Consider the following 25924-nt stretch of genomic DNA (forward strand, 5'->3'; position numbering starts at 1 on the left):
ATCATATTGACAACAAGCTAAACAGATTAGAGAGCAACATGTTTAAATTTGTCCTTGGTTTTTAAATTTTATTAAATCTTTCTCATTCTACATCAATATTTGTATTATAAACATGGAACACTTTCATTAATATATATAGTTCCATTCTCAATTCACTTATGTTCTTAAATCAAATGGTCGTAAAATTGTGTCAATGTAGCTAATGAAGCACTCTCGTTTCCTACGACGTACGTTAAAATTCTATTCTTCTTCTCCGGTATGAATCTTAAAGTAGCTATATTGGCACTAAATGGGTACTGACTAACTTAATGATTGTGTCTCTTCTCGAAACAACAGCCGAACTTCGTTGCTGTCGCTGTGGCTGCGAGATCGCGTTTCTGGTGAGAGCATCTCCGCAAAGGCCTCCCTGCATTGTAAGCGTGAGAGAGAGAGGGGGCGGCGGCGGGGGAGCGCCTGCTTGTCCGTTTGTTTCGTTCATTTGATCTTCATTCCACTTCATTCCTCTGCTTGCATTCTTTGTGACGCATATCTGCGCGCAAATATGTCTCACAAACCATCGTTCTTTCCCATACCCACTTCTAACGGACGTGATAGTGACGATCCAGGTGTTTCAATGCCCCACAATAGATGCACTGTTGGTGACCTCTGAGCAATTTGGATGTTTGCCCGTCATAGCGCACAGCAACTGCCAGTCTGTGAGCTCCAAGGTTTCTTTTATTTTCCTTTCCTCCTCGTATTTTTGAAATTGGCATGCTGTTGTGCATTCGATTAAGCCAAGGTTCAGGTTGGCATTCAGGCTGGAAGAAATTTCGTGGCCATTAATTGGGCGGTCTAAGTTTTGAGAATGTGCATTTTATGCATAGCTTCAAGATGGTCGCGACACATAGCAGCTATGGTCATGCCCATGGTTACCCTGTGGGCACTTTCACAGTTTCTACCTCAAGGCTTCCGTTTCGAAATCAACTCCCCAAAGCTAGCATGTGTTGGTGTGCTTTTTGTCAGTTTAAGCTGGTTTGAGCTTGTGATGCCCCGGCTCTCAGCTTGGCGTGCCAGGAGAATTTCTGCCCAGAAGGAAAGGAAACGTGTGGAAGCACAGGAAGCGGCAAAGCGTCGTAAGAAAGCCACTCGCAGATGCAGGAACTGCTATACTGCATACAAGGATCAGACACCAGCAAGTGGCAGGTTCATGTGTACTTTCTGTGGTCATATTTCAAAAAGGCCTGTCTTGGATTTACCAGTAGGAGCTGCAAGTGCAAGGAGCTCATTTTCTTTGTCTGAATCTGCAGTGGAGTTTTTAAGTGGTAGTGGGTTCTTTTCTGTATCTGTAAGCCCAAAGTATTGGTATGACAGAGCATCATTTGTTAGGCCAAGCTGGGGATCTGGAAGAAGTTGGATTGGAGTAGGACCATGGATAGATGGTGCTAGTTGGGGTATGAGTACATTGTGGTTTGGAGGTTCTTGGCCTAGTAGTGCTCTTTATTTTGGAAACACAGGTTTTGGCTGGCCAGGATCAGGGGGGAACCTTCTGGGAGACGGTGTATTTGGAGGTGAGAGATGGTTTGCAGGAGATTCATATTCTGGAGTTGTCTGTTTTGTTGTACGAGCCTTTTCTCAACTCTTAGTTTTTACCGTGTGGATATGGCGAAAGTTGTCAAGGACAGAGTATGTTGAAGAGAATGGGATCGATGGAGAACATGAAGATTTTCATCCAGGAGATGTGGTTGGAGCTTCTTCATTTGAAGCAAAGGATAGAAAGGCACGTCGTAAGGCAGAAGAGAAAAGGCTAGCTAGGGTTGAAAGAGAACGCCAGGAGGCTGAGGAAAAGAATCAAAGAGAGGAGGTAGCCACGCTGGTGGAAGAGAGAAGGCGTCAAAGGGTCAAGAAACTTCAGTTGAATGAGACTATAGACACAAGCTCTCGAAAAGAAATTGAAGTAGAAAGAAAGCGTGAGAGGAGGCAAGAGAAGTTTCAAGACATGGAAAATATCAATGGCCGAGACACAGAAGAGCTGACAAGAAAGACTAGTTTTCCAGCTGCAAAAGTTACGAAGCCGTCCAGAAATACAGGTGTGAAAGATAAGGAGGCAAATGTGAAAGCTCCATCAACATTTTTCTCCAAATGGTCAAAGTTCAAATCTCAAGTACCTGCAAAGAGCAGGCTGTTTGCCCATTCAAGAAATGTAGCAGTTTCCACAAAAAGCGCAGCACCCTTGTTGACTGATGTAGCTTGTCCACCAAAGCCTTGCAAAAATTCTGTGCTTGGTGGCACCGGTTCCTCTCCATCAATCTCAAGCTGGAACACAAAACTGAGTGAACCTTGTGGTACTGCTTCTGGTTCAGCATGGACTGACACACCATGGGCCAAGGTCTTGAGCCGTGGAGCATTGGACAGCCCTGTTGATACTTTAGAAGATACAGGTATAATACAAAGTCCTCATAAACAAGAGAACTCTAACAAGAATGTCGGAAGTATGTCATCAAGCCTGGACAAAAGTGTATCAAACCTCATGGTAAACTTTCCTTTATCAATCTGCTGTGTTCGGTTTTTTATTGCATGGATGCATTATTATTGTGGCACATGGAATAGTTCTCATCGTCTGAACACCAGGTTATCTTCAAATGCTTGAATTATTGGATTATTGCTGTGTGAAATTTTATCGCGGATGGCAAAGCCCTTGTTGGGATGTAAATGAGGTGTCAAATTTCGATACATTGCAAATGGAAACCGTACAACCAATTTGGGTTTTGAAGGGATTATAAGGAATTTTGAATCTTTCGGTTTCAAAGATTGTACCAAATTGCTGTGATCAAGGATCCCTTGAAGGATTCATGAGAGAAGCTTTACACACATTGAACCTTTTTTAGGCAGATATAGATGTGGCTTAGGTGAATTCTGGAAGCCTTAACCCCATGTTAAGCTTTGCTAAATTCTTTTGTCTGTAGTCCTTGTAAAACTTAGTTTATGTCAATAACAACCTTGCCAAACTCACTAAATCCTTGACAGATCTTTTTGACTTCTCTTATACTAAAATTTTAGATCACCATCTTCTGTCGCACAAATACTTCTATTTTTGTGGTGCACATTGACAAGCTTCTTGCTTCCCCTTTCAAAGATGTGAGGCCTACAATGAAGATGCCTGCTGCTATGTCCACAACAGGACAAAACTCCATAAGTGTAGCGGTAGATGGTGGTAGAACAGGTCACAGGGTAGTTGGATGCACTAGGAGGATAGAGCGTTCAGAGCAAAGACTTCAGATGGTGTTGTAGGAGGGACGGGAGATCAAGAAGCAAAAAAGATTAGAAGGCGGCGGCAGAGGTAGACATAGATGCCTCAAGTCACACTCGTATGTACTATATGGAGGTAGGGATCTACCTACATCTACTGAACCCAATAGGGTATGTGGGGATTCTAATGTGCGAGCTAAGGGTGTCTTTGGCAGAGACGCTTGAACCCATTAGGGTTACAAGGAAATTCATTGCACCGTCGTGCAACTTTGACAACGATGATGTTCCTCTTGTTGTGAGTATGACACGGTATGAAGAGAACTTTCCCGCTCTTGGATCTTAGAAGAGTGTATTTGTAAGGATGAATGAGAGATTTTTTTTGAAAAATAAGAAATAGTCTTGGTCGTTTAGTGTATATTTATGGATAGTTTGAGGATCACACCGCTGTGGTGATTGGATTTGGTAAATTTTATCTTCAGGCTCTGCCCTTGAGATGTTTGTATTAATAGAAGATTGTGTGTGTGTGTTGTGTGTGTGTGTGTGAGAGAGAGAGAGAGAGAGAGAGAGAGAGAGAGAGAGAGAGAGAGAGAGAGAGAGAACGGCATGGCCAAACCCTACTGAGCGTTGCCCCTGTGCGAAGTGCGAACTTTAACGGGTTTCTTTTTTTTGCTCCCGCTACCCAACGACAACCCCCTTTACCTGTTGTTTCTGTATCTCTGTCGCGCATTACCTCTGTCCATTGCTCACGACCTATCCCTGCTGTTTGTTGCCAGCTTTGTCGCCGCTACAACCTTTGTCTTGCGCATGCCCTCTATCTGTTGCGCGTTTTAGTTCTTGTCGACAGTCTCGTCTTGTGCTGTCCACGGCTTTGCGCTAACCGACAATCCTTTTTGCTACTGTCATATGCTGCACAACCACGGTCATAGTACGTCGGCAAGGTCTTTTTCTGTTCGCGTCAGCTGGCCTCATCTCGTGTTGCTCTGATTTGGCGCATCGGCTTCCCCGTTTGCCTTGTCCTTGCTTCTTAACTTCGTCTTCCACCGCTTCAGTTGTCAATCGAATGCTCGGTCCTTCCTCTGTCTCTAGCCACCTATTATCTTCAGCCTTCATGTGTTTTTTTCCTTATCCGGTGGCTCAAGCCCCGCAACGTGTCCTCTTGTTTAATGTGGACCTTCAAAGAAGTAGGTTGCATCGATGGCCTCCTCCGGCAGTGTAGTGGACACCAGCAGTGTAGTGGACACCACTTGGAGGGACTTCTTAGTCTTGCTTCAGGTGGGCATGAAACAAACCTTGCAAGCTGTCACAAACGGGAGCGCATAACAATATAAAATACATTCGGGTAAATAGGATTTATCACTTATTACTGAAGCCAGAGGATATAGAGAGAGAGATAGAGAGTGAGAAGATCGACACAGTAATGGGGACCAGAAGATGGGCTGGTCCCCCCCCGTAATAGTATCTTTATTACTGAGGAGAAGTCTATACAAGCACTTGAACCGAACGTATTACCACGTTCGTTCTAGAATAAGACTTGATGGTTCCCGGAAGCTGAGGCTTCCGATTCCTAGGGCAAAACCCTATTCCAAGGAACTTCTGTTCCTTATTCCAAATCCTTGAGAACCAAGGTTCTCGCCTCTGGATCTCACCTTTCAGACTCAGGGCATGACATCCTTGCAACTCTTTCTAACTCTCTTTCCAGAGTCCTCTTCCCGCAGAACAACTCTGCTTTCCCAGACACGAAGTCCTTACTTGGGAATCCCAACTTCCGGATCGCAACTTGAGAGACTACCTCTCTCCGATCCGTGGATCTTCTTCCCAAACTCGGGTACGAAACCCTTGGGCTGATCTGGCTCTAGTTCCTCAGAGCGCTTTTCTCCTGCAGAGGCTCATGCCTTCCTCTGCTCCTACTCCCTCACGAAGAGGAAGTACACCTGCAATCAAATACTCAAAGATCATAACATGAAAAACGTTACCTTCAGAGTCTTGACGCTTGAAACGCAACTCCGTTCTCGAAAAGCAATTCCCCGGAAGAGATCTTTACATAGAAAAATCCTCTCTTCCAATCCTACACACAAAAGAGGTGTGTTCTCGGGTTCCTTCTCGTAAATCAGCCCCGTCTACGACGTTTATGGGCTGAAAACAGAGAAAAACAGCAACTTGCCGCGATGGAAACACGCTTCGTAGGCACTTCTTCGCGACTTCTTCGCGAGGGAACTGTTGGGATCGGAGAGCACACACACAGAGAGCCAACACGAAGAAGGAGATAGACACAGTGTGTGGCGGGGCGGTACTCACACTACAATGTGTAGTTATGAGTATAGTTATTATGAATGAGTAAATGAATGGCTGTACATGGGCGGCTGAACAACGGGCAGCCGGGCACACGGGCCTTTAACCCAACAATCTCCCACTTAAAGGCAGTGTGCCTTTAAAGTGGCCAAAGTACAGCAAAAGAAGTCAAGCCATACCCATCAACGATCTACAGTGTGCAAACCGCTGTGAGGGTAACGACTTCGTGAGTAGATCAGCAGGGTTATCGTCAGTGTGTACCTTGACAAGCTCTATGTGCTTGTCCTCTAGCACCTCTCGTATGAAGTGATACCTCACCTCAATGTGCTTTGTCTTTGCATGGAAGACAGGATTCCGTGCCAACGCTATGGCACTCTGGCTATCACAATGTAGAATCGGAGCATCACTAGCCATACCAAGATCTCCCACTAGTCGTGAGAGCCATACGGCCTCCTTGGCAGCCTCAGTGGCAACCATATATTCAGCCTCTGTAGTGCTCAAAACAACGCATGGCTGTAAACGTGATGCCCACGAAACCGGTCCACCTGCAACTGTGAACACATAGCCGCTAGTAGACTTCCTCGAGTCCACTGACCTTGCATAGTCTGAATCTGTATATCCGCAAACATACATATCCTTCTCACCATAACATAGGGACAACTCTGAAGTCCCTCTCAAGTATCTGAGAATACCTCTCACTGCATCCCAATGACGCTTGCCCGGGTTAGACATGTACCTGCTAACCACACCAACTGCATGAGCAAGATCTGGACGCGTAGCCACCATGGCATACATCAAGGAACCAACAGCTGACGCATAGGGCACTTTGAAGCCCAAAGGAACACTAGGTGAACGATTTATCAAATGCACAGAAGTGGCAACAGCTTCAGCCCAAAATCCATTTGACAAACCAGCCATAGAAAGCATACTACGGACTTTTTCCTGTATAGTCCTGTTCATGCGCTCTGCCACACCATTTTGAGGAGGTGTATAGGGAGCACTAAGCTCGCGCCGTATACCCTTCTCAACACATAATGTTGTGAAAGCATGAGACATAAATTCACCCCCATTGTCCGTACGTAAGCACTTCAACTTACAACCTGATTGGTTCTCAACAAGAGCCAACCATTGCTTAAATATATCAAACACCATATCCTTCTTACGAATGGGGTATGCCCATACCTTCCTGCTAGCATCATCAATGAACGTAACAAAGTACATAGCACCTCCAAGAGAAGCATTGGGCATCGGCCCACATACATCACTATGCACCAAAGCTAGCTTTTCCAAAGATCTGTGTGGAACACTTTTCTTATGAGAAGACCGAGCATGTCGACCATAAAGGCAATGCTCACAAAACTCAAAACCACCAAAATCTGAAACGGGAATGTAATCCGCACGTGCCAACAACTTCAAACCTTTTAGTGACATATGCCCCAAACGCTGATGCCATAAAGAAGCAGGAGGTTGCTCAGTGATCCCCACAATGTGATCAGCCACACTAGCTACACAAAGGGAATACAACGTATTCCTCTTAGCACCTTTAACCAAAACAAGGCTGCCCTTAGTGATCTTCCAACCTCCATCACCAAAAGATACATTGAAACCAAGTGAATCCAACTGACCCACACTAATCAAGCTTTTTGCAAGAGCCGGCACATGACGCACACGCTGCAAGACAAACGTAGTAGAGTTTGGCATAGCCAAATGAATATCCCCAATGCCATGAATCTGCATAGAACGCCCATCGGCAATCCTGACAGTACCTGTGCTCGAAGCATCATAGTCATGAAACCACGACCTATGAGGCGTAACGTGAAAAGAAGCACCACTGTCAATGACCCAATCCATAGGCATACTACGCTCATGAGTGAGAAGAAAAGCGTCATCAAAATAGGATGCAAGCAACACATCACCAAGCTCTTCACTAGTAGCACTAGTCGGAGCACATACATGGTCATCTTGAGAGCTACACTCTCCCTGTGTTGCATTTAACTCCTCAATCTTGACATTGGATTTAGGCTTGTCCTTAGCATCATGGTCTTTCTTCTTACCATCTCCCCTTTTCCACTTGTAGCAATCCTTTTTGAAATGGCCTTTTCTACCACAATGAAAACATTCCACATCCTTTTTACTTGTGCCTGCACGGAACTTGCTTCTAGATTTACCCTTGTTGGACTTATACTTGTCCATAGTCCTGCCTCTGACAACCATTGCACTAGAAGACTTACTACCTGCATTATTCTTTCGATTAATCTCTTCCGTGAGAAGACTAGACTCCACATTAGTACTTGTCAACTCATCCGCAGGAACCGAGTTACTTATGGCTGTCCTAAATGTGTCCCATGACTCAGGCAACGTGACAAGTAAAAACATAGCTTTTACATTGTCCTCAAACGTAATTTTCTGCGTAGCAAGTTAGCTGAAAAGTGTATTGAACTCATTCAAATGCGCATTCATGGAAGCACCTTCCTCCATTCGCAAATCAATAAGCTTTTTAATCCAATACACCATAGAAGCAGCCGAATGCTTATCATACATATCGCAAATCCGCTGCCATAGCTCATAAGCTCCACCCTGTGCATCTTTCACATTGTAATAAACAGACTTTGAAAGGGAAAGCCTAATGGTAGACCTGCACATCTCATCCAACTCCTCCCAATCATCCCTCTCCATGTTCTCTGGCTTAACCCCCTGCAACTTTAGAGGTCGAATCTGTTTCTTCTGCACCAAGACATCCCAAATCTGATCTTTCCAATATGAGAAGTTAGCACCATCCAACTTCTCAATATTGAAAACTGTGTCCTCTTTAGTGCCCATTACAACAAGAATGCAACAATGAGAAACCTGTAACCAACCAACAAACTGCCACAACAAAGTAGTGTTGCAAATCTGACAACACCTGCTGCTCAATCAAAGAGCAAACACATAGAGTATAAATCAGCCCATAATATGGTCAAAAAAACGTACGTAGAAATCCACAAACAAATGCATAAACCCGTGACACCTGTAACTCAACCGGCCTAGGCAAACTGTGCCACAAAATGCATCAACAATGAGCTGTCATAGAGGCATAAACATACTCCATGTCTGAATAACCACAATAGAGACATAAGCTGACCAAGCTCACACAAATCCGTGAGCATAAATGGATCCAAGTGAGCATATAACCAATGCACAAGCTCAACGAAGTCCAATCTCTACTGTCAACCAAGTACCTATCCGTACTCAAACCACAACACTGCAAGCAAGAGCAAACCCGCTCTATGTATAAGTGAACCAAATCTCCACAATATCATGCATAAAGAGTGTCTGTCAAATTGCCATATCCACATCCATCAACATACATAGATGATGTAAACCTGTAGCTCAAGAACACGCATAAACAGACTGCCCAGAAGAGTAGAAGCTCCCACTCAAACCACAACCATATACATGGCTGTCCCACAGTCAAAATACATGTTTTGTAACCACAGAAGAAACCTGTATCCAAAGCTCCCTGTAACCTGTACCCGTACCTGTACCTGCACCTATACCTGTACCTGCACCTATACCTGTACCTGCACCTGTACCTGTACCTGTAGTCGAAGAAGACAATGTCGCCAAAACTCCCACTCTATCTGTGTATGAGGCCACTCCAAGAAGAGGCTACACACTCTCAAATGAGCTGTGGGCTCACGTAAGTGGAAGACACTACAACAATGGCACCTGTAATGGCTATTGAAGCTCTGGCAGCAGAAAACTACCAAAGAGAGCTGAAAAACGCAGCTCCTAGTCTGTAGCTTGGATGGGATTTCTAATGGCACGAATGGCTCCGAAAGGGGGGTTAAACCTCAAGACGCTTGGTGAAAATACTCGCGGTGTGCTGAACCTTCCAATGCCAAGCTCAGAAAAACCTTCTGCTCTTTAGAAATGCGCGCGTGCGCGAAACCGAAAAACGGCAATGAAACAGCAGCAAGTTTCAACACACTCAACAATGATGATGAAACTCTCAATGCTCTCACTACCAAGCTCTGATACCACTTGTTGGGATCGGAGAGCACACACACAGAGAGCCAACACGAAGAAGGAGATAGACACAGTGTGTGGCGGGGCGGTACTCACACTACAATGTGTAGTTATGAGTATAGTTATTATGAATGAGTAAATGAATGGCTGTACATGGGCGGCTGAACAACGGGCAGCCGGGCACACAGGCCTTTAACCCAACAGGAACTCGCGCACTGGGTCTTGGCGACATCTGGTACACTTGGGGCAGCCATGGGCATCACTGGCAACGTCTTCTTTACGGCTGAAATCTGCAGTAGCATCTCCTCCTTGCAAAGATTGGTCCTCCTCTCTGAGTGAGGGCATGTGATGCTTTTATAGCTCCTAGCCACGGGCACGAATAGCTGCTCGCGTAGAGATCGCGGCGGTTTTTTTTTTTTTTTTTTAAATTAATTTTTTTTTCCATTTTTTTTTTCCCGTTCTGCCAGAAAAAGAGAGAGAAAACGCTGGCTGATCTGTTGCCTTATTTATCAGATGGCTGCCCACTTATTAAGTGGGCGGCCGGCGTATTTTAAAAATAGTATGAACCTGCCCAAAAACTCAATAAAACCTTATAAGTTAAAAACAATGCTTTCACAGCACTTCCCAGGCGTCCCTGGATGCAATCACATGCACAGTTGCAATGCAAACATAGACTTCCTCGCGGGAAAGCATCTGCTTTCCCGAAAAGCAATCCCGCTTTCTCAGAAAGCATCTGTTTTTCCTCAAAGTTTCCTCTGAACCCATCTTCATTCAAGTGCTTGCTTTTCCTTGTGCACAATTCTAACATAGTTCGGAATTTCCTCCCGACTATGGATATTCCCTTTCCGATGCACCCGTCACCCACCTTGTGACGCATCAGGAATACCCATCACCTAGTCCTTTCCTACCGAACTTACGGTACAATCTCCTTCACGATGCTCTATGTCACCCATCCTATGACACATCACAGATGTCCGTTCGCGGATGGTCGGATACTTCTTTCCTATGCTCCCTGTCACCCATCCGATGTGACGCATCAGAAGTACCCGTTCCTGGTGGCCGTACAGATATTCCCTTTCATAGTGCTCCCGTCATTACTCTGAATGACGCACTAGGAATATTCTGTACTCGGATGTCTCCAGTGAGAAAAACCCTCTCACTTAAAATTCCAATAATTCATTTAGAATTATTTTTCCTTGGTGTTCCAAGCGAGAAAACCCTCTCACTTATAAATCCAATAATTCATTTAGAATTATTTTTCTGTCAGATAAAGCCAATTTGGCAACATCCCTCTCACTTATAAACAACTGTCCTCAACTGTAGAGGTCCAACTGAACTGCCGGGGAGAAACCGGAAAGATTCCAAATCTTGCTTAATGGTGAGTTGAGCTAGTCCTTCTCAAAAGAGAACTTAAAAATTAAATTAAACAAAAATTCAAAAATTTAATAATTCAATACTTAGCTTACCGATTCATGTCCTTCCTCTAGTACCTCGAGGACATCCTTCACCAATCATCAAACTTACGAGCCGTGGAAGAACTCGTCATTCGCGTCTTTCCAACAGATCGAACGTTTCCTCATTCGAGAGTCTGTTAACTCAAATCCACCTTCTCAATCCGAGAAGAATAATCCTCCTAGAAATCAATCTAGGTCTTTGTCCTTGCACATAACCTTGCACTATTAGTCCTGAGGATATTAAACCTCTTGTGTCCTCCCACATAGGGAATGCCCAAGTCATAGAGCATTAAGCTCGATGTCTTTCTTTCACAATTTACGATCACCTTAAAGAAGGTTCTTGTTCCGGGCCGTCGCTCAACGTAGGCGGATGGTTCCAATCCGAAGATTCCTTGTGCACGGCGGCACTTCCTTCCAATTTTATTCTCCTGTGAGTTATTACCACTAGCAATGTTTTCCCGACACCCATTAGCGTCTCTTTCTTGCAAAATCATAAAAAATGATTCACCTTGTGAGCATCAATGACAACTTGCAAAATCTCAGGCAGATAGGATTCTAGCCATAGCATTTTTTGAACGTACGTTCAAACCCGGTTCACAATAGAGCGAACCTTCTTTGATTCTCAGGGATGTTCTCCCATATGTAATTCTTACCATTTTGAAACGGTTGGCGAGCTATATTCTTACGAACATAATAGTTCGAATTTATTCTAGCAGCGTGTAAATGCTACTTGACCTTCTCATGGAGAAACATATACCGCAACCAAAAGTTGCTACTGTAATGGTAAAGGCACATAGCGTACTCAATGATCAACGACCATCGGAAAACCTCTTCTCCGTAGAGAAACTCAAATTCCTTCTACCAAACACATCTCAAATAGAGATTCTCGTGTCGGAATATTCTTGCGCTCAAAAAGGCGCTGAAGAGAGTATAACAAACTCTTGTCCAGTTCCTTGACATAGGTCTGCATCTTCGTGTGTTATCCATGTACTCAAAAGTGTACATAATTCTTAAGCTGTGTTAGAGTTTCGGTGAACCTGGGAAATTACCTTCCCTGCGTAAAATCCTTAGAGCGAAGACGCTCAACTTGACGATCACTTGGCTCGATCTTAGAGCAAAACCCGCTCATCAAATAATCTAGGATTTTAATCCTTGGATTCCTCTAGCATAGGCCGTAGTCGTCGCTTGTTCCTTCCCTCCTAAAGAGAGTGTTCATTCACTTGTGCAAAAAGCACTACCATATCTTCCCTTACCGTGTAGGGGGTGTGGGCTTAAAGAGTACTCAAGCTTCATGAAAACTTTTCTTTGCTTGAAAGCTCAGAATGGTTCCTTCATAATTTCCTACCCGCAGTAGCAGGTAATCTGTTCGAGAATTACTGGATACCAGATCAATAGTTGACCTTCCGGCTAGTTAAGCAAACCAATTCATCTCAGAACACAAAACAATGGTTCAGTTTGATCCTGCTCTCATAAACACTCGAGAGTGGTAGTCCAGGTTAGACATAACCATATCTTGTGCAAAAGAGCAAACAAGCACAATGCACTTTATGATTTCCTCAAAGATGTAACTTTGATTGAAAACCGGCCCTCTCACTTAAAGTTCGAGGGTCTTCTATTCAAGAACTCAGGAGTTAGATTGAATTCCCTTACTCTAAACTTTCTGTGTTCAATGATTCCCGTCCCACTACGGGGATTGGATTCTATGTACACTAAGGTGTACACTTTCAGCTATTATTGTTGACTCCACCATCTGCTGCAAAGTATCTTGCAGATGGGTTTACAAAATTCGGGCAAAAAGTCCTTCGTTAAATTTGTTCATCTCTCCTTCCTCAGAGAGGATCAAGAATGGACCTACCTTGGCAAGAGTGAACCACTACTTGCTTTGACTCGCTCGTGTTCCTATTGGGCAAACCAATCCCAATCTTCTTGAATGCCTTCCTCAAAGCGTAGAGGAAAAAAAATTTGTCGGAAAATTCAGCCTTGAATTGAATCGAAGTCTCGTTATAAGTTCCTTGCAGAGCTTCGGTATACCACCAAGTAATTGCAATCCCCTTGAGGTGTTTAATCACATGCCTCATCTTCGACGCTTCTCAGAAATTGCCGTATGCAAAGGCAACTTCAAACTGTCGACTGTAAGCGGGCTTTCGGGGCATCTTCCCTTCTGTCAAAAGTGTCAAACTTGACTGGAAGTGTTCCTAGGTCTAGAGACCTTCTTCATATCCTTCCCGAAATGACGGGATTTCATGGCTATAGTTCTGGATTGATATTCATGGATATTTTCTGGATTTTGAAGAATCTCGAGCATTCCGCTCCTTGGATTCTCTAGGTTCTTGAGCATCATGCTCTTGTCCCCTTCTCAAAGAATCCCAAGCCTTGTGTCGACTTCTTGCAGAGAGAAAAAAATTTCCAACTCTGCGAGCTTTTCCTTGCAGGACTTAGGGTTCCGCGTGCTTACTTCTCTCTTGGCTTGTCATGGCTTCTTCCCGTATCTTCCCAGAGTCGTCCTCCTTTACAGAGAAAGAGAGGAGACCATGCTCTGATACCACTGTCACAAACGGGAGCGCATAACAATATAAAATACATTCGGGTAAATAGGATTTATCACTTATTACTGAAGCCAGAGGATATAGAGAGAAATAAATAGAGAGAGAGATAGAGAGTGAGAAGATCGACACAGTACTGGGGACCAGAAGATGGGCTGGTCCCCCCCCCGTAATAGTATCTTTATTACTGAGGAGAAGTCTATACAAGCACTTGAACCGAACGTATTACCGCGTTCGTTCTAGAATAAGACTTGATGGTTCCCGGAAGCCTCAGCTTCCGATTCCTAGGGCAAAACCCTATTCCAAGGAACCTTCGTTCCTTATTCCAAATCCTTGAGAACCAAGGTTCTCGCCTCTGGATCTCACCTTTCAGACTCAGGGCATGACATCCCTGCAACTCTTTCTAACTCTCTTTCCAGAGTCCTCTTCCCACAGAACAACTCTGCTTTCCCAGACACGAAGTCCTTACTTGGGAATCCCAACTTCCGGATCGCAACTTGAGAGACTACCTCTCTCCGATCCGTGGATCTTCTTCCCAAACTCGGGTACGAAACCCTTGGGCTGATCTGGCTCTAGTTCCTCAGAGCGCTTTTCTCCTGCAGAGGCTCATGCCTTCCTCTGCTCCTACTCCCTCACGAAGAGGAAGTACACCTGCAATCAAATACTCAAAGATCATAACATGAAAAACGTTACCTTCAAAGTCTCGACGCTCGAAACGCAACTCCGTTCTCGAAAAGCAATTCCCCGGAAGAGATCTTTACATAGAAAAATCCTCTCTTCCAATCCTACACACAAAAGAGGTGTGTTCTTGGGTTCCTTCTCGTAAATCAGCCCCGTCTACGACGTTTATGGGCTGAAAACAGAGAAAAACAGCAACTTGCCGCGATGGAAACACGCTTCGTAGGCACTTCTTCGCGAGGGAACTCGCGCACTGGGTCTTGGCGACATCTGGTACACTTGGGGCAGCCATGGGCATCACTGGCAACGTCTTCTTTACGGCTGAAATCTGCAGTAGCATCTCCTCCTTGCAAAGATTGGTCCTCCTCTCTGAGTGAGGGCATGTGATGCTTTTATAGCTCCTAGCCACGGGCACGAATAGCTGCTCGCGTAGAGATCGCGGCCGTTTTTTTTTTTTTTTTTTAATTAATTTTTTTTTTCCATTTTTTTTTCCCGTTCTGCCAGAAAAAGAGAGAGAGAAAACGCTGGCTGATCTGTTGCCTTATTTATCAGATGGCTGCCCACTTATTAAGTGGGCGGCCGGCGTATTTTAAAAATAGTCTAAACCTGCCCAAAAACTCAATAAAACCTTATAAGTTAAAAACAATGCTTTCACAGCACTTCCCAGGCGTCCCTGGATGCAATCACATGCACAGTTGCAATGCAAACATAGACTTCCTCACGGGAAAGCATCTGCTTTCCCGAAAAGCAATCCCGCTTTCTCAGAAAGCATCTGTTTTTCCTCAAAGTTTCCTCTGAACCCATCTTCATTCAAGTGCTTGCTTTTCCTTGTGCACAATTCTAACACAGTTCGGAATTTCCTCCCGACTATGGATATTCCCTTTCCGATGCACCCGTCACCCACCTTGTGACGCATCAGGAATACCCATCACCTAGTCCTTTCCTACCGAACTTACGGTACAATCTCCTTCACGATGCTCTATGTCACCCATCCTATGACACATCACAGATGTCCGTTCCCGGATGGTCGGATACTTCTTTCTGATGCTCCCTGTCACCCATCCGATGTGACGCATCAGAAGTACCCGTTCCTGGTAGCCTTACAGATATTCCCTTTCATAGTGCTCCCGTCATTACTCTAAATGACGCACTAGGAATATTCTGTACTCGGATGTCTCCAGTGAGAAAAACCCTCTCACTTAAAATTCCAATAATTCATTTAGAATTATTTTTCCTTGGTGTTCCAAGCGAGAAAACCCTCTCACTTATAAATCCAATAATTCATTTAGAATTATTTTTCTGTCAGATAAAGCCAATTTGGCAACACAAGCTCAGGGAGCCCTAATTTTCTTTGATAGCGGCACCAAGGCCAACTTCATTTCAATAGAAATGGTGGCTCGCTTAGGAATCAAGCATTAAGATATTGGACCACAAATGGATGCAGTGCTAGCGGCACCATGGCATGAAGTCAGCGTAACGCCTGTCATAGGTAAACTTGGGTTGCATTGTCATGGTTATGTAGGGCATGTGGACTTCAATATTATGCCATTGGAAGGTTGTGATGTACTTCTAGGAATGCCTTGGCACCATAAGAACAACGTTGTCGATTATCGGGCTAAGTAGTTTTAGTTGAATAGTAATTGTCGAGATGTGGTTATCGATGTAAAGCTAAAAGGCGCCTTGTATTGGCTTTGGCCATTTCAAAATTAATGAAATGAAATCTTCTTGTTTACACGATCTTTCTCAATAGCATGGAAGAAGATAAGGAATAGCTAGAATGACAAATCTTCTTGATGTAAAGTTAAAAGGCGCCTTGTATCGGCTTTGGCCATTTCAAAATTAATGAAATGAAATCTTCTTGTTTACACGATCTTTCTCAATAGCATGGAAGAAGATAAGGAATAGCCAGAATGACAAAGTTTCCTTTAAGCTTATGCCGACTGTTTCTCCGAGTGTTTGCATGGCTAGTTACATCGGGATAGACCAGAGGATCACACCATAGAATTGATCCTTGGCAGTACTACTTTGAACAAACCCCCTTATGGAGTGAGCCGAGCCCAACAAGAAGAAATTATGAGCCAAGTACAGGACCTTTGAAAGTGGTTTGATCTAGCACAATACCTCACCTTTTTGCTCTTCAATATTACTTGTACAGAAGAAAGAGGAATCTTGGAGAGTTTGTATTGACTATAGGGCTCTCAATAAGATTGTCACTAGCATTTGCACCCATATATATATATATATATATATATATATAGAGAGAGAGAGAGAGAGAGAGAGAGAGAGAGAGAGAGAGAGAGAGAGAGAGAGAGAGAGAGAGAGAGAGAGAGTCCCCCTCAGTCCCTCACTTTGCTTGTTTCACAGGGTGACATATCACAAACACAGTTTGAGACTAGTGCTTCAACATTTGGTAACATTCAAAATTTTGGTGGAGAATGTTCTCAACCTGCCTGTCAGTTCACAGAAAGCACAATTTTCAATTTTGAAAGCGACGATCACATGAATGCAAATACTGATCCTTCTTCCCTTTGCAATCGAAGATCATCGATTTTGGAGCCTATGCAATACTCAGTGTCTAGTACATACTCTGGTCCGTCAGAAATGGTTAATACTGATTCCCTGCCAAGAGTTGCTGGTCCATCCCTCTTGAGCGATTTTGCAGGCAAGCAGGCTGACAATCCTATTTTTGTGAGGCCGACAGGGTCTTCAGCAGTGATGATGCACGAATCAGGAAAAAATGCTCTTCAACCCTTGATTGAAGAATGTCTGCCCTTGTCAGAAAGTATGAACAGGTGCAATTCTTGCCAAATTTGGGAACCATGGAGTATTTCAGTTAATAATAGTGGTGGTCTACTCCCTCAAGAGAAGTGGCATCCTGGTATTTATCCATCACAGATGAACACTTTACCTGTTGACACATCATTGCAGCAGAGAGATGATTTTTATCAACAAACAACTTTTAATCCAGAGTTCTATCTCCCATCTAGTCTATTTTCTGTTGAAGAGAGTGAGATTCGGGAGTGTTGTTGTGAAGACCGTCTGCCTAGACCGCCGATTTCTGCTTGGGAGGACTTGGATGTCCACTATAAGATTCCTCCAGAGTTTGTGGATTGTATTACACACTCACTTATGCAGGATCCTGTGATTACTGCTGATGGTCATTCCTATGAACGATCTGCAATAGAAGATTGGCTCAAGTAAGGAAAAACACGCTTAATACTTTATGTTTGTGTCTGTGCTCTATTATCTATCAAGAAAGTTAGAAAATTGAATCGTGTAGTAGCAAGTTTGTAAATTCCAGCTTGGACTAATAAAAAGATGTGACAGTTTAAACAGCAGTTTTGCGGTAATCTTATTAGATGTGCGAGGGTGGTGATTGGAAAGTAGGCTGACTTGGGGTTGGATGCAACTCACAGTTAGAGTCGATATATTATATTTGTGGCTTAACTTTTTTGAAACATTGTACTGTCTTGTGTCAGATTTAGATGCAGTCTAGAAAAAATCTTAGGACTGAAGGATTGTAGATGTGTTTTTTACTGCTCAAACTGTTATGGAAGTGCTGTTTTCTTTGTTTCTCTAATTTCTTGCATTTGGTCTGAGTGGTCAAGTGCATGCTTACATCAGTGCAGGTACTGCTTGAAGAGGTTGTTCTTGTAGGCCTTTCTTCTTCTTTTCAGACTAATGCACTGCTTGAATCCTTTCAGATCGCATGATACGAGTCCTAAAACTGGAGAAGTTCTGCCACCACCTCCAGGAGGCGAGGGTGTTGATAAAACGTTGCGACCAAATCACATCTTACGTTGTCAAATTATAGAATTTAGGGAGCGTTTATTGCAAAGGTGAGTTAATCATTCTATTTTTGGATCATATGGATTTTTGAGATGGATCTGTGATAGTAAACATGTTATTTATCATTAATCTACTTGCTAAAGACTGAAAGTTTTTATATTTAGTGCTTTCTTTTGAAGTTTGAAGTTGGGCTGCTGACCTGTTGAGATGCCCTTTTTTTGCAAAATTCAGAATAGGCTACTTTCATACAGACTGTGTAGCTGCTCTAACTCTAGTCGCTGGTTTAGAGAGTACGTAAGAGTGGACCTCAAGATTTTGTGGACCTTCTGTTTGGTTGTAGCTTTGGCTGGACAGGGATGATGTGTGCCAGGCCATGTAAGATGTCTTTCCACAAGAGAATAAATTGGCAGGGGAGATCTTTGTCTTTTGTATGACTCGGAGAAAGCTTGGTTTAGTTAGTAGCAAATAAATGATGATCTCAAGATTTTGGGGATAACGTAATGTGGACAAGGTTGGGTATGCCACGAAGGCTGATAATTGCACTTAAACTAGCTACAAATGAGCTACTTTTGAAGAGAACTTTTTTTGTTTGTGTTCGTATAGAAATGCAAAAACTCTCACCCTATGGCACACCATGAGTGCCATTAGAGATTCTCAGGAAACCGTGCAGACTCGTTCAGATAGAGTATTGGATATTGCCTCTGGTTTTTATGGAGAGGTTATTCGCTGCAGATCCAGTTGCCCTAGAAGATTTGCAGGCTAGAGAGCAGATTTGGTCTCACATACAGCCATCTGCTATGGTATCTTTCTCTTATACGGAATTATCTGAACTAGTATGCAGTTTGGATCCATCTAGATGCCTGGGGGAGGATGGGCTTACTAGAGGCTTCTTTTTGACGTACTGGGATGTTGGTCAATATATTCTCACATCTGAGTTTATGTGTTATGGCCTTACATCTCTTATTCTAAAGGGAGGAGACACCAATTATATATGGCAATAAGGGACCGATCACCCTTCTCCCTTCAGTTTATAAGATTTTGGTCAAGATGATCAGTGCTAGATTGCAACCTTCCTTTCTAATGTTATTCATGGCTATCAAAAGATTTTGTTGTACTACTACTGGATTTTGAGGTGGCATATGACACAGTTGATGGGCGCTTCTTGGAGGGTACATTATGCTGGATGGGGTTTCCACAGCCTTTGGGCAGAGGTGTTTCCACATTGTACTGCTCAGCGACGAGTGTAGTGACCAGTTGAGTTTCATAGGTCACAGATTTGTGCTTTCTATATTTGTGAGACACGACTTCCCTCTAGTCCCATACTTGTTCGCATTTCTGGCAGAGACCATGTCAGTTTTTCTCTGAGAGACCAGCAGCCTGCCCTCAGAGTTTTGGCTATGCCATTAGTAGAGGAGCTAGATTTGGTAGATCAGGAGTGTGCGTATGACACCTTGTGTTTTTTCTGTATATGATTGGTATATTGGATGCGACCCGTAGAGTTTTGGATGTTTATTGCTTGGTCAGTGGTGCCTGCATTAACTGGCACAAGTCGTATGGCATCTTAGTGGGCTGTGATAATATGCCTACATGGGGGATTTTAGAGGGCTTTACTTGGTTGCTCCCTGGCCAAACATGTTGATATTTGGGCTTTCAGGTTGGAGTAGAGTCACTCCTCAGCAGCAGTTTGCTCGTGTGTTGCAAGTCTATGAGGAGGAAGCTCTGTCAGTGGGCTTCTCATCTTTTATCTTTAGCTGGTTTTGTGTACCAAGTCCTCCTTGCTTCGGTCTGGTTCATTGCTTCATGTTGGATGCTTTATGCAAGAGTGATGCCACATCTTAGATGCTTGGTTAGGAACTTCCTTTGGGGAGGTTTAGATGGGCATTCGTGATATTAGAGCATGTGTTGGATGATCTACCATCTTTCTTTACCTGCAGAGGAGGCTTCATCCTTGCAGTTATGATATGGGAGGGGAGACCGATCTTTCAGCTTTGTTGGGATCCAGGGGATTGGGATCACTAGTAGAGACTTGAGCTGCTTCCATGGGACATTAACTTTCGTGTATTGGATTCCGAGTGCACACAATTGGGGGAGTGGAAGTTCATTGGTTGGCCATTTGCAATTTGGGACCAGCGCAATGTATGCTTTCTTGGTGTGAGGCCAGACTCTTACCAACATATTTTGATATCGGAAGGGGAGTGAGCCAGATGACAGTTGTTATAGAGGCGAACTTATCTGTGCATTGGGACTAGGTAATTCGAGGTGCTGCTACTATGCCTGAGCATGTGGGTTGGTGGGCTTACTTTGATGAGAAGAGTTAAGCACTTTAATTCCTTTTAATTGTAGGCTGGAGCTGCCAAATAGGATGGCTCTAGTCATACTCGCATCCTTTTTAGTGCGCAGATTGAGGGACCCCAATTATAGCATTTTCCTTGGCAGCCATTTAGAGTAGTTGGTACCAAGAGAAAGAGACATTGTGTAGACCCTTATTTTCCGGCAGAGGTGGCCTCATCCTGGCAGTTACGGAAATGGGAGGGTAGACCGTTTTCTCAGCTTTATTGGGACCCAGCGGAGTGGGAGTGGCCTTCGACGGTGCATTGTTGGGCTCTATTGTCTTTTTTTGAGTATACAACCAGGATTGGGCGCAATGCATTGCTTTAGTGAGGCTGTAGAGAGAGGGTCCTACTCGGTTGTATAGTTGGTTACAGGAAGGTCTTTCAAAATTCACATGGGTATCTAAGACAATACTGGCTCTGGGACTGCATAGAGGTAGGCGGATCTCTTATTTCATATGGTCGCTAGCTCATCGTGGATTACTTGTTGGGACGTGGGTTACTTCCATGGGACATGATTCCACATCATCAAATATATTCTTTGGATTGTTGAGTGCCCTAGTCAGTGCTTATGGAACTTCCCTACCTCCTATGTCATTTGGAGAGCGTGTGCACTATTGCTGAGGTGATCTGGCGTACAATTTGGATTTTTCACTTGGGGTGCAGTATCTTGGCTCATGCACCTCCCTAGAGAGCATTTGTTTTATGAGAGTTCTGACATTGATCCGGTGTTGATGTTGATAGGAACTATCGGAAGATAGCAAGATATTGAGTCTCCTCGTTCAGGCGGGGAGTTTGATTATTCAATAGGCTTTGCTTCACTATTAGATGTTCCATTATACATGAGAATCATAGCCAATTTCTACGCTCGTTGTCTGTTGTCACGTGACGCATCCAACCCTATGTGTCCATGGACAAGCTACAACATGACTAGGGTTCAGTTCACTCAAGTCAGTCTAGAATAGGAAATGATCTGGCACTTTTGTGAGTCTGTTCGCAGACCGTGCATGTCCAGACACTTAGATTAGATGCATATCCTCTGGTTGCACACAGCATGACCATCAGATTCCCATCAGATCCCATCAAGAGCATTTTTACAGTGCATAGACCTATTTTTCCCTATTTTTGACATTTTTCACTTATTATTTTTAAGTGACTTTTGTTGGAAAGTAGGTAGGGCAATTTTGCTAAGATAATATATAAGCAAACCAGGGCTAGCACTTTCTGGCAGAAGAGGCAGCAGGAACTCAGTTCAACAGGCACCTTCTCAGCAGGACCCCCAACAGGCTAGCGTTTTCTCTCAACAGAAGCACCAGATCAGCCTTGGCGTTTTTGCATGGCAGAGTAGCCTCGACGACCGCAAGACAATAGATCCCCTAGCGTTAGCAGTTGCACCAGCATACCGTAGCAGATTTCACAAGACAACAGAATTCAGCCCTAGCGTTTTTGGTTTGCAGCACAACCTCAGCGTTTTTGTAATTCATCGCGACAGAATCAGCCATAGGACCAGCGTTTTCAGTTTTCAGCAGTCAGATACCGCAGTAGAGTCCCTGAACCTCGCATATCTCACCTTCCCGCAGCAGATCCTCGCCGCACGGTCAGATCCCGCGAAGTTTGCAGATTCAGCCGAAAAACACAGATTTCAGCATCTGCGTTTTCAGCGCGTCGTCATTGCATCGTCGTCATCGACATCGTCACTGACATAGAGTCAAAATTCAGGAGAGAAAGATTTGCAGATTTTAGCCCTTAGAGTTTTCAGATTTCAGCCTGTCTCGTCGTCATCGACATCGTCGGCAAGTCCAAGCATTGTAGAGATTTGTGCAATCACCGCTCTCGCCATAGAGAGTGGGGCCTTCGGAGAAGGGTTTTACGACGTCTCTGGTGTCGTATTCTCCTCTCTATCTCTCAGTCTCATGTACCTTCATTCACAGTGTTCATTCACTTTGTTTGTGTCCATTGCACTCTCTCATTAAGAACGGAAGGCTCTCCCTTCCATAAGAAAAAGGAACCTTGAGCACAGTTCGGAGCACTCACCTTGAGCAAAGTTCAAACATTCATTCCGCTGCACCTTACATCTGTGGAGATTTCTTGATGCACCCTTGAGGGTTGGGCCACTATGTGTTGATATTTTCATTCTATAGTTTTTTGCAAGGCAGGGCCCGACCTCTAAGAGAGAGCTCCTATGATTAGATTTAGATTGCAGACGCTTCATGAGTTCTCTTGGATGGAGGAGACTATCTTTGATACCTTACTGAAGTAGATGATGGAGACCAACAATTTTGGACAGTTCTCACATTTGTATGTGAGTCCATTAGTGGAAAGCTGGTTTGTCATAGAGATGATCATCATGGTACCTTCCCTTGGCTTTCGTAGTGGAGGACGAGTGGATTTTGCCTACCTCTCTTACAACTTGGCTGTGTAGAAGATCTGCATCCTATCTTGGGCTACCACAGTAAGAGATATTGGGAGTGGATGCGGGTGATTGTGGAGGCACAACACAGGGGCTTCCCGTCCCATGGCTAGAGGAGGGTTCTTACACATTAGATACTTCATATAGTTTTGGACACTAGCATTGGACTAGACGGTTTCGCTACCCTACCAGAGGTGGACAAAGATTTCGTCAGATTTGTGTAGGCTTCCCAAGGCCGGTTTAAGCTTCTATATTATCCTCATGATTGATCGCATCCTATAATGTCATTTTATTTCTTTCAGAGTTTTTCCCATATCTCTCGGATATTGACCTATGATCAAATTTTATGCAATATAGAGGGTAAAAGCCCCACCCACAGAGAGAGAGAGAGAGAGAGAGAGAGAGAGAGAGAGAGAGAGAGAGAGAGAGAGAGAGAGAGAGAGAGAGAGAGAGAGAGAGAGAGAGAGGAACCCTGCCTGCGCGCAAATACCCTGCCTGCGCGTGAATCCTGTGCCTGAGCGGAACCCTAACCCTGCTGCCTGCGCCGCAAACCCTAACCCTGCTGCACGTGCGTGGCGAAACCTGCTGCTACTGCGCGAACCCTAACCCTGCTGCCTGTGCGAAGCCGTTGCAACATCAGCCCCCCTGTCACACGCCCTGTTGCCTGCTTCGCGCGAAACGTGTTGCTGCCTGCTGCGCGTCCTAATTTCCGCAAACCCTAATTACCTCTGCTAACCCTAATTCCGCTGCAAACCCTAATCCCGATAACCTAATTCCCAGAAACCCTACTCCCCTACACCATACTTGCCTCAGCATCAAACCCTGACTACCACCTGCAAGAGAAAGAGAGAAAGAAAGAAAACGAGAGAGAGAGAGAGAGAGAGAGAGAGAGAGAGAGAGAGAGAGAGAGAGAGAGAGAGAGAAAACGTCCAAGATTCCTATCGGGTTTCCTTTTTTCCCGTTCGTCAGTCTAGCCATTTCTTCATGGCGGCTTTGCCGGTCTCGAGTGCTACCCACGGCGCTCCATCACCACTTGCCTGTCGCGTGGACTGTACTGGCGACTTGTTGACACGCATTGACTCCAAAATACAACACTTGGCACAGCATGCCTTGGTCGGTCGGATGATTGGACAATCTCCACCTCGCTCTTCCATACGTGATTGGTGTCAGACTGCATTGGGCACTACTCAGGGACGGGTCTCGGAGCTTACGCTTCTTAGCAGAGGCATATTCATGGTACGTCTTTTAGATCCCGCCACTGCCTCAGCTCTCCTGGCTCGGTCTCCAATACTCTCTGATCGCAGGATGATATACTTGACGAGGTGGTATCCCGAGTTTACTACTGAGGAGTTTGACAGTCGACACCTTATTCCCAGATTCCCTTTGACGCTCTCCTTCCTGGATATGCCTCTCCATTTTATTGATGAGCATCTCCTTCAGATGATTGCTGCTCATTTTGGCACAGTTGTTCCAGGATCCTGCATCTTTTCCTCTGGTCCACCTCGCATTCAGGTCCTGGTGTTTGGGGATACTTCATTACCAGATACAGTTACTGTGGCTGTGCGTGATCGAGACTACTCTTGCCGAATGGTAGTCACTGGTCGCCCAGGGCAGTGCTTACGTTGTCACGAGATGGGACACTTGGCACGAGATTGCCCCACTCTACCCCGCCATCGGCGACAACAACAGGCAGCTCCTGGCACTCATGCTCAGTCACGTGGTTAGCGTCAACAATCGGTTCCTCCTACTACTACTCGAGCACCTCGACAGCCTGCAGGTGCTCCTCGAGCTTCGACCCCCCATGTCCCTCCCTCTGCTTCAGTTCCTACTGAGAATGCATGGCAGACAGTGGGTCGTAACCATTCATTCCGTCCTCGTCAGCAACCTTCACCGCATGCAGCCCCCACAGTTACCTCTCTTGCTCCCTCTCAAGTTTCCACCACCCCATTACCCCCTGCTTCTCCTCGCCATTCTTCCTCTTTAGCACAGGATCACTTACCTCTACTACCAGCTCCTCCTTCTCTTGCCGTTCTCCCACCCGCTCCTCCTCCTCTTCCCGAGATCCCTATTCCCATGCAGATGGATCATCCCCCGCTATTACCTCTCCCTGTTCCTCCTCCCCCTCTCGCCCTTGCTCCCCCCCCTCCACCTTCTGTTCCTCCCCCTCCTTCAGCCGCTCATACCTACGTCCCACGCAGTTTTCTCAGCTCCTGTCCTCTTTCCTGGGGCTCTCATCGGGCTGAAATGTGTGGTGACTCAGAAGGACCACTGCAGGTACAACTCTACCTTATGCATCACAAGCCAGGTTGTGTTCCCTCTTTAATAGGCAGTCGCTCTCAGCCCACCCATTCCTTTTTCCTTCCATTCCATGCCGCTCAGGAATGGTCTGAGGATCAGGTTCTACATTTTGTGCATGCCCAATCTATGGCTCTGCTTCATTCATGGTTGTCTACTTCCGCTCCGGATGCACTGTCTCCACACTTCCCTTCCTGTATTGGTGCTATGGAATGGAGTGATGTTTATGCTTGCTATTCATTGCCTATGGTCATTCATGTATCCTCAGATGTGGTGCTTCCTATGTCTATGCGCATTTGGGGTGTCAAAGTTGCAGCATCAATAATGCAATGTAAACAAGCTGAGGTCCGTAGTTGGTGCAATGAGACGCCATATTTTAGAGAAGGCTTGCGGGTTGCTTTCCTACCGCCCGAAGCACACCCCTTGGATGGTCCAGCTGCCTCCAAGAAGACACGCAGTTAGTCAGATGCTTTACCAATTCTTTCATGCAGACTATGGATTTACATGTAGTTTCTTGGAATGCTAATGGTTTACAGACTTCTCGAGTAAGAGGTTCCCGCAAGCTTTTACTTCGCAGAGATTTGCACGCTCATGTAGTAGGCACTGTGGATATATTACTAGTACAGGAGCATAAGATTGCCACTCCCTTTGGCAATCTCATTCCCTCCGGCGCCCACACTTTTTGGGAGCCTGCTCTAGGCATTCATGGACAGAGTTGCGGTGTATGCATTTCAGTGGGGCCACGTTACTTGGCCTCAGTTCAGCAGCATGGCACCCTTGTCGCTGGCATAGCAATCTATGTGTCTCTTCGGATTCAGGACTCTATCATTGGTTTTATGTCAGTCTACGCACCCACTACTCCTCGGGAGAGGGCTACTTTTTGGGCCTCTCTGGCTACTGTTC

The 25924-nt window shown here is 44.9% G+C and overlaps 1 protein-coding gene across 9 annotated transcripts in view; it reads left to right on the plus strand.

Moving 5' to 3' along the window:
- Positions 1 to 274: 274 nt before the first annotated feature.
- Positions 275 to 25924, plus strand: part of LOC147457601 (uncharacterized) — a 42305-nt gene continuing 16655 nt past the window's right edge. The window contains exons 1-5 of one of the 9 annotated variants that reach the window (XM_086512467.1): positions 275 to 380; positions 606 to 707; positions 785 to 2509; positions 16562 to 17394; positions 17902 to 18036. In XM_086512467.1, the coding sequence (XP_086368593.1) occupies positions 845 to 2509; positions 16562 to 17394; positions 17902 to 18036 (2633 nt within the window). In that variant the 5' untranslated portion in view covers positions 275 to 380; positions 606 to 707; positions 785 to 844. Of the gene's footprint in view, positions 2510 to 16561; positions 17395 to 17901; positions 18037 to 25924 lie in introns of all 9 variants that reach the window. The other 8 variants (XM_086512468.1, XM_086512469.1, XM_086512470.1 and 5 more) reach the window with 8 other exon arrangements.

The sequence above is a fragment of the Adiantum capillus-veneris genome, chromosome 5 (genome assembly GCF_014529385.1).
Source record: "Adiantum capillus-veneris isolate H3 chromosome 5, ASM1452938v2, whole genome shotgun sequence".
In the NCBI taxonomy this organism is placed as follows: domain Eukaryota; kingdom Viridiplantae; phylum Streptophyta; class Polypodiopsida; order Polypodiales; family Pteridaceae; genus Adiantum; species Adiantum capillus-veneris.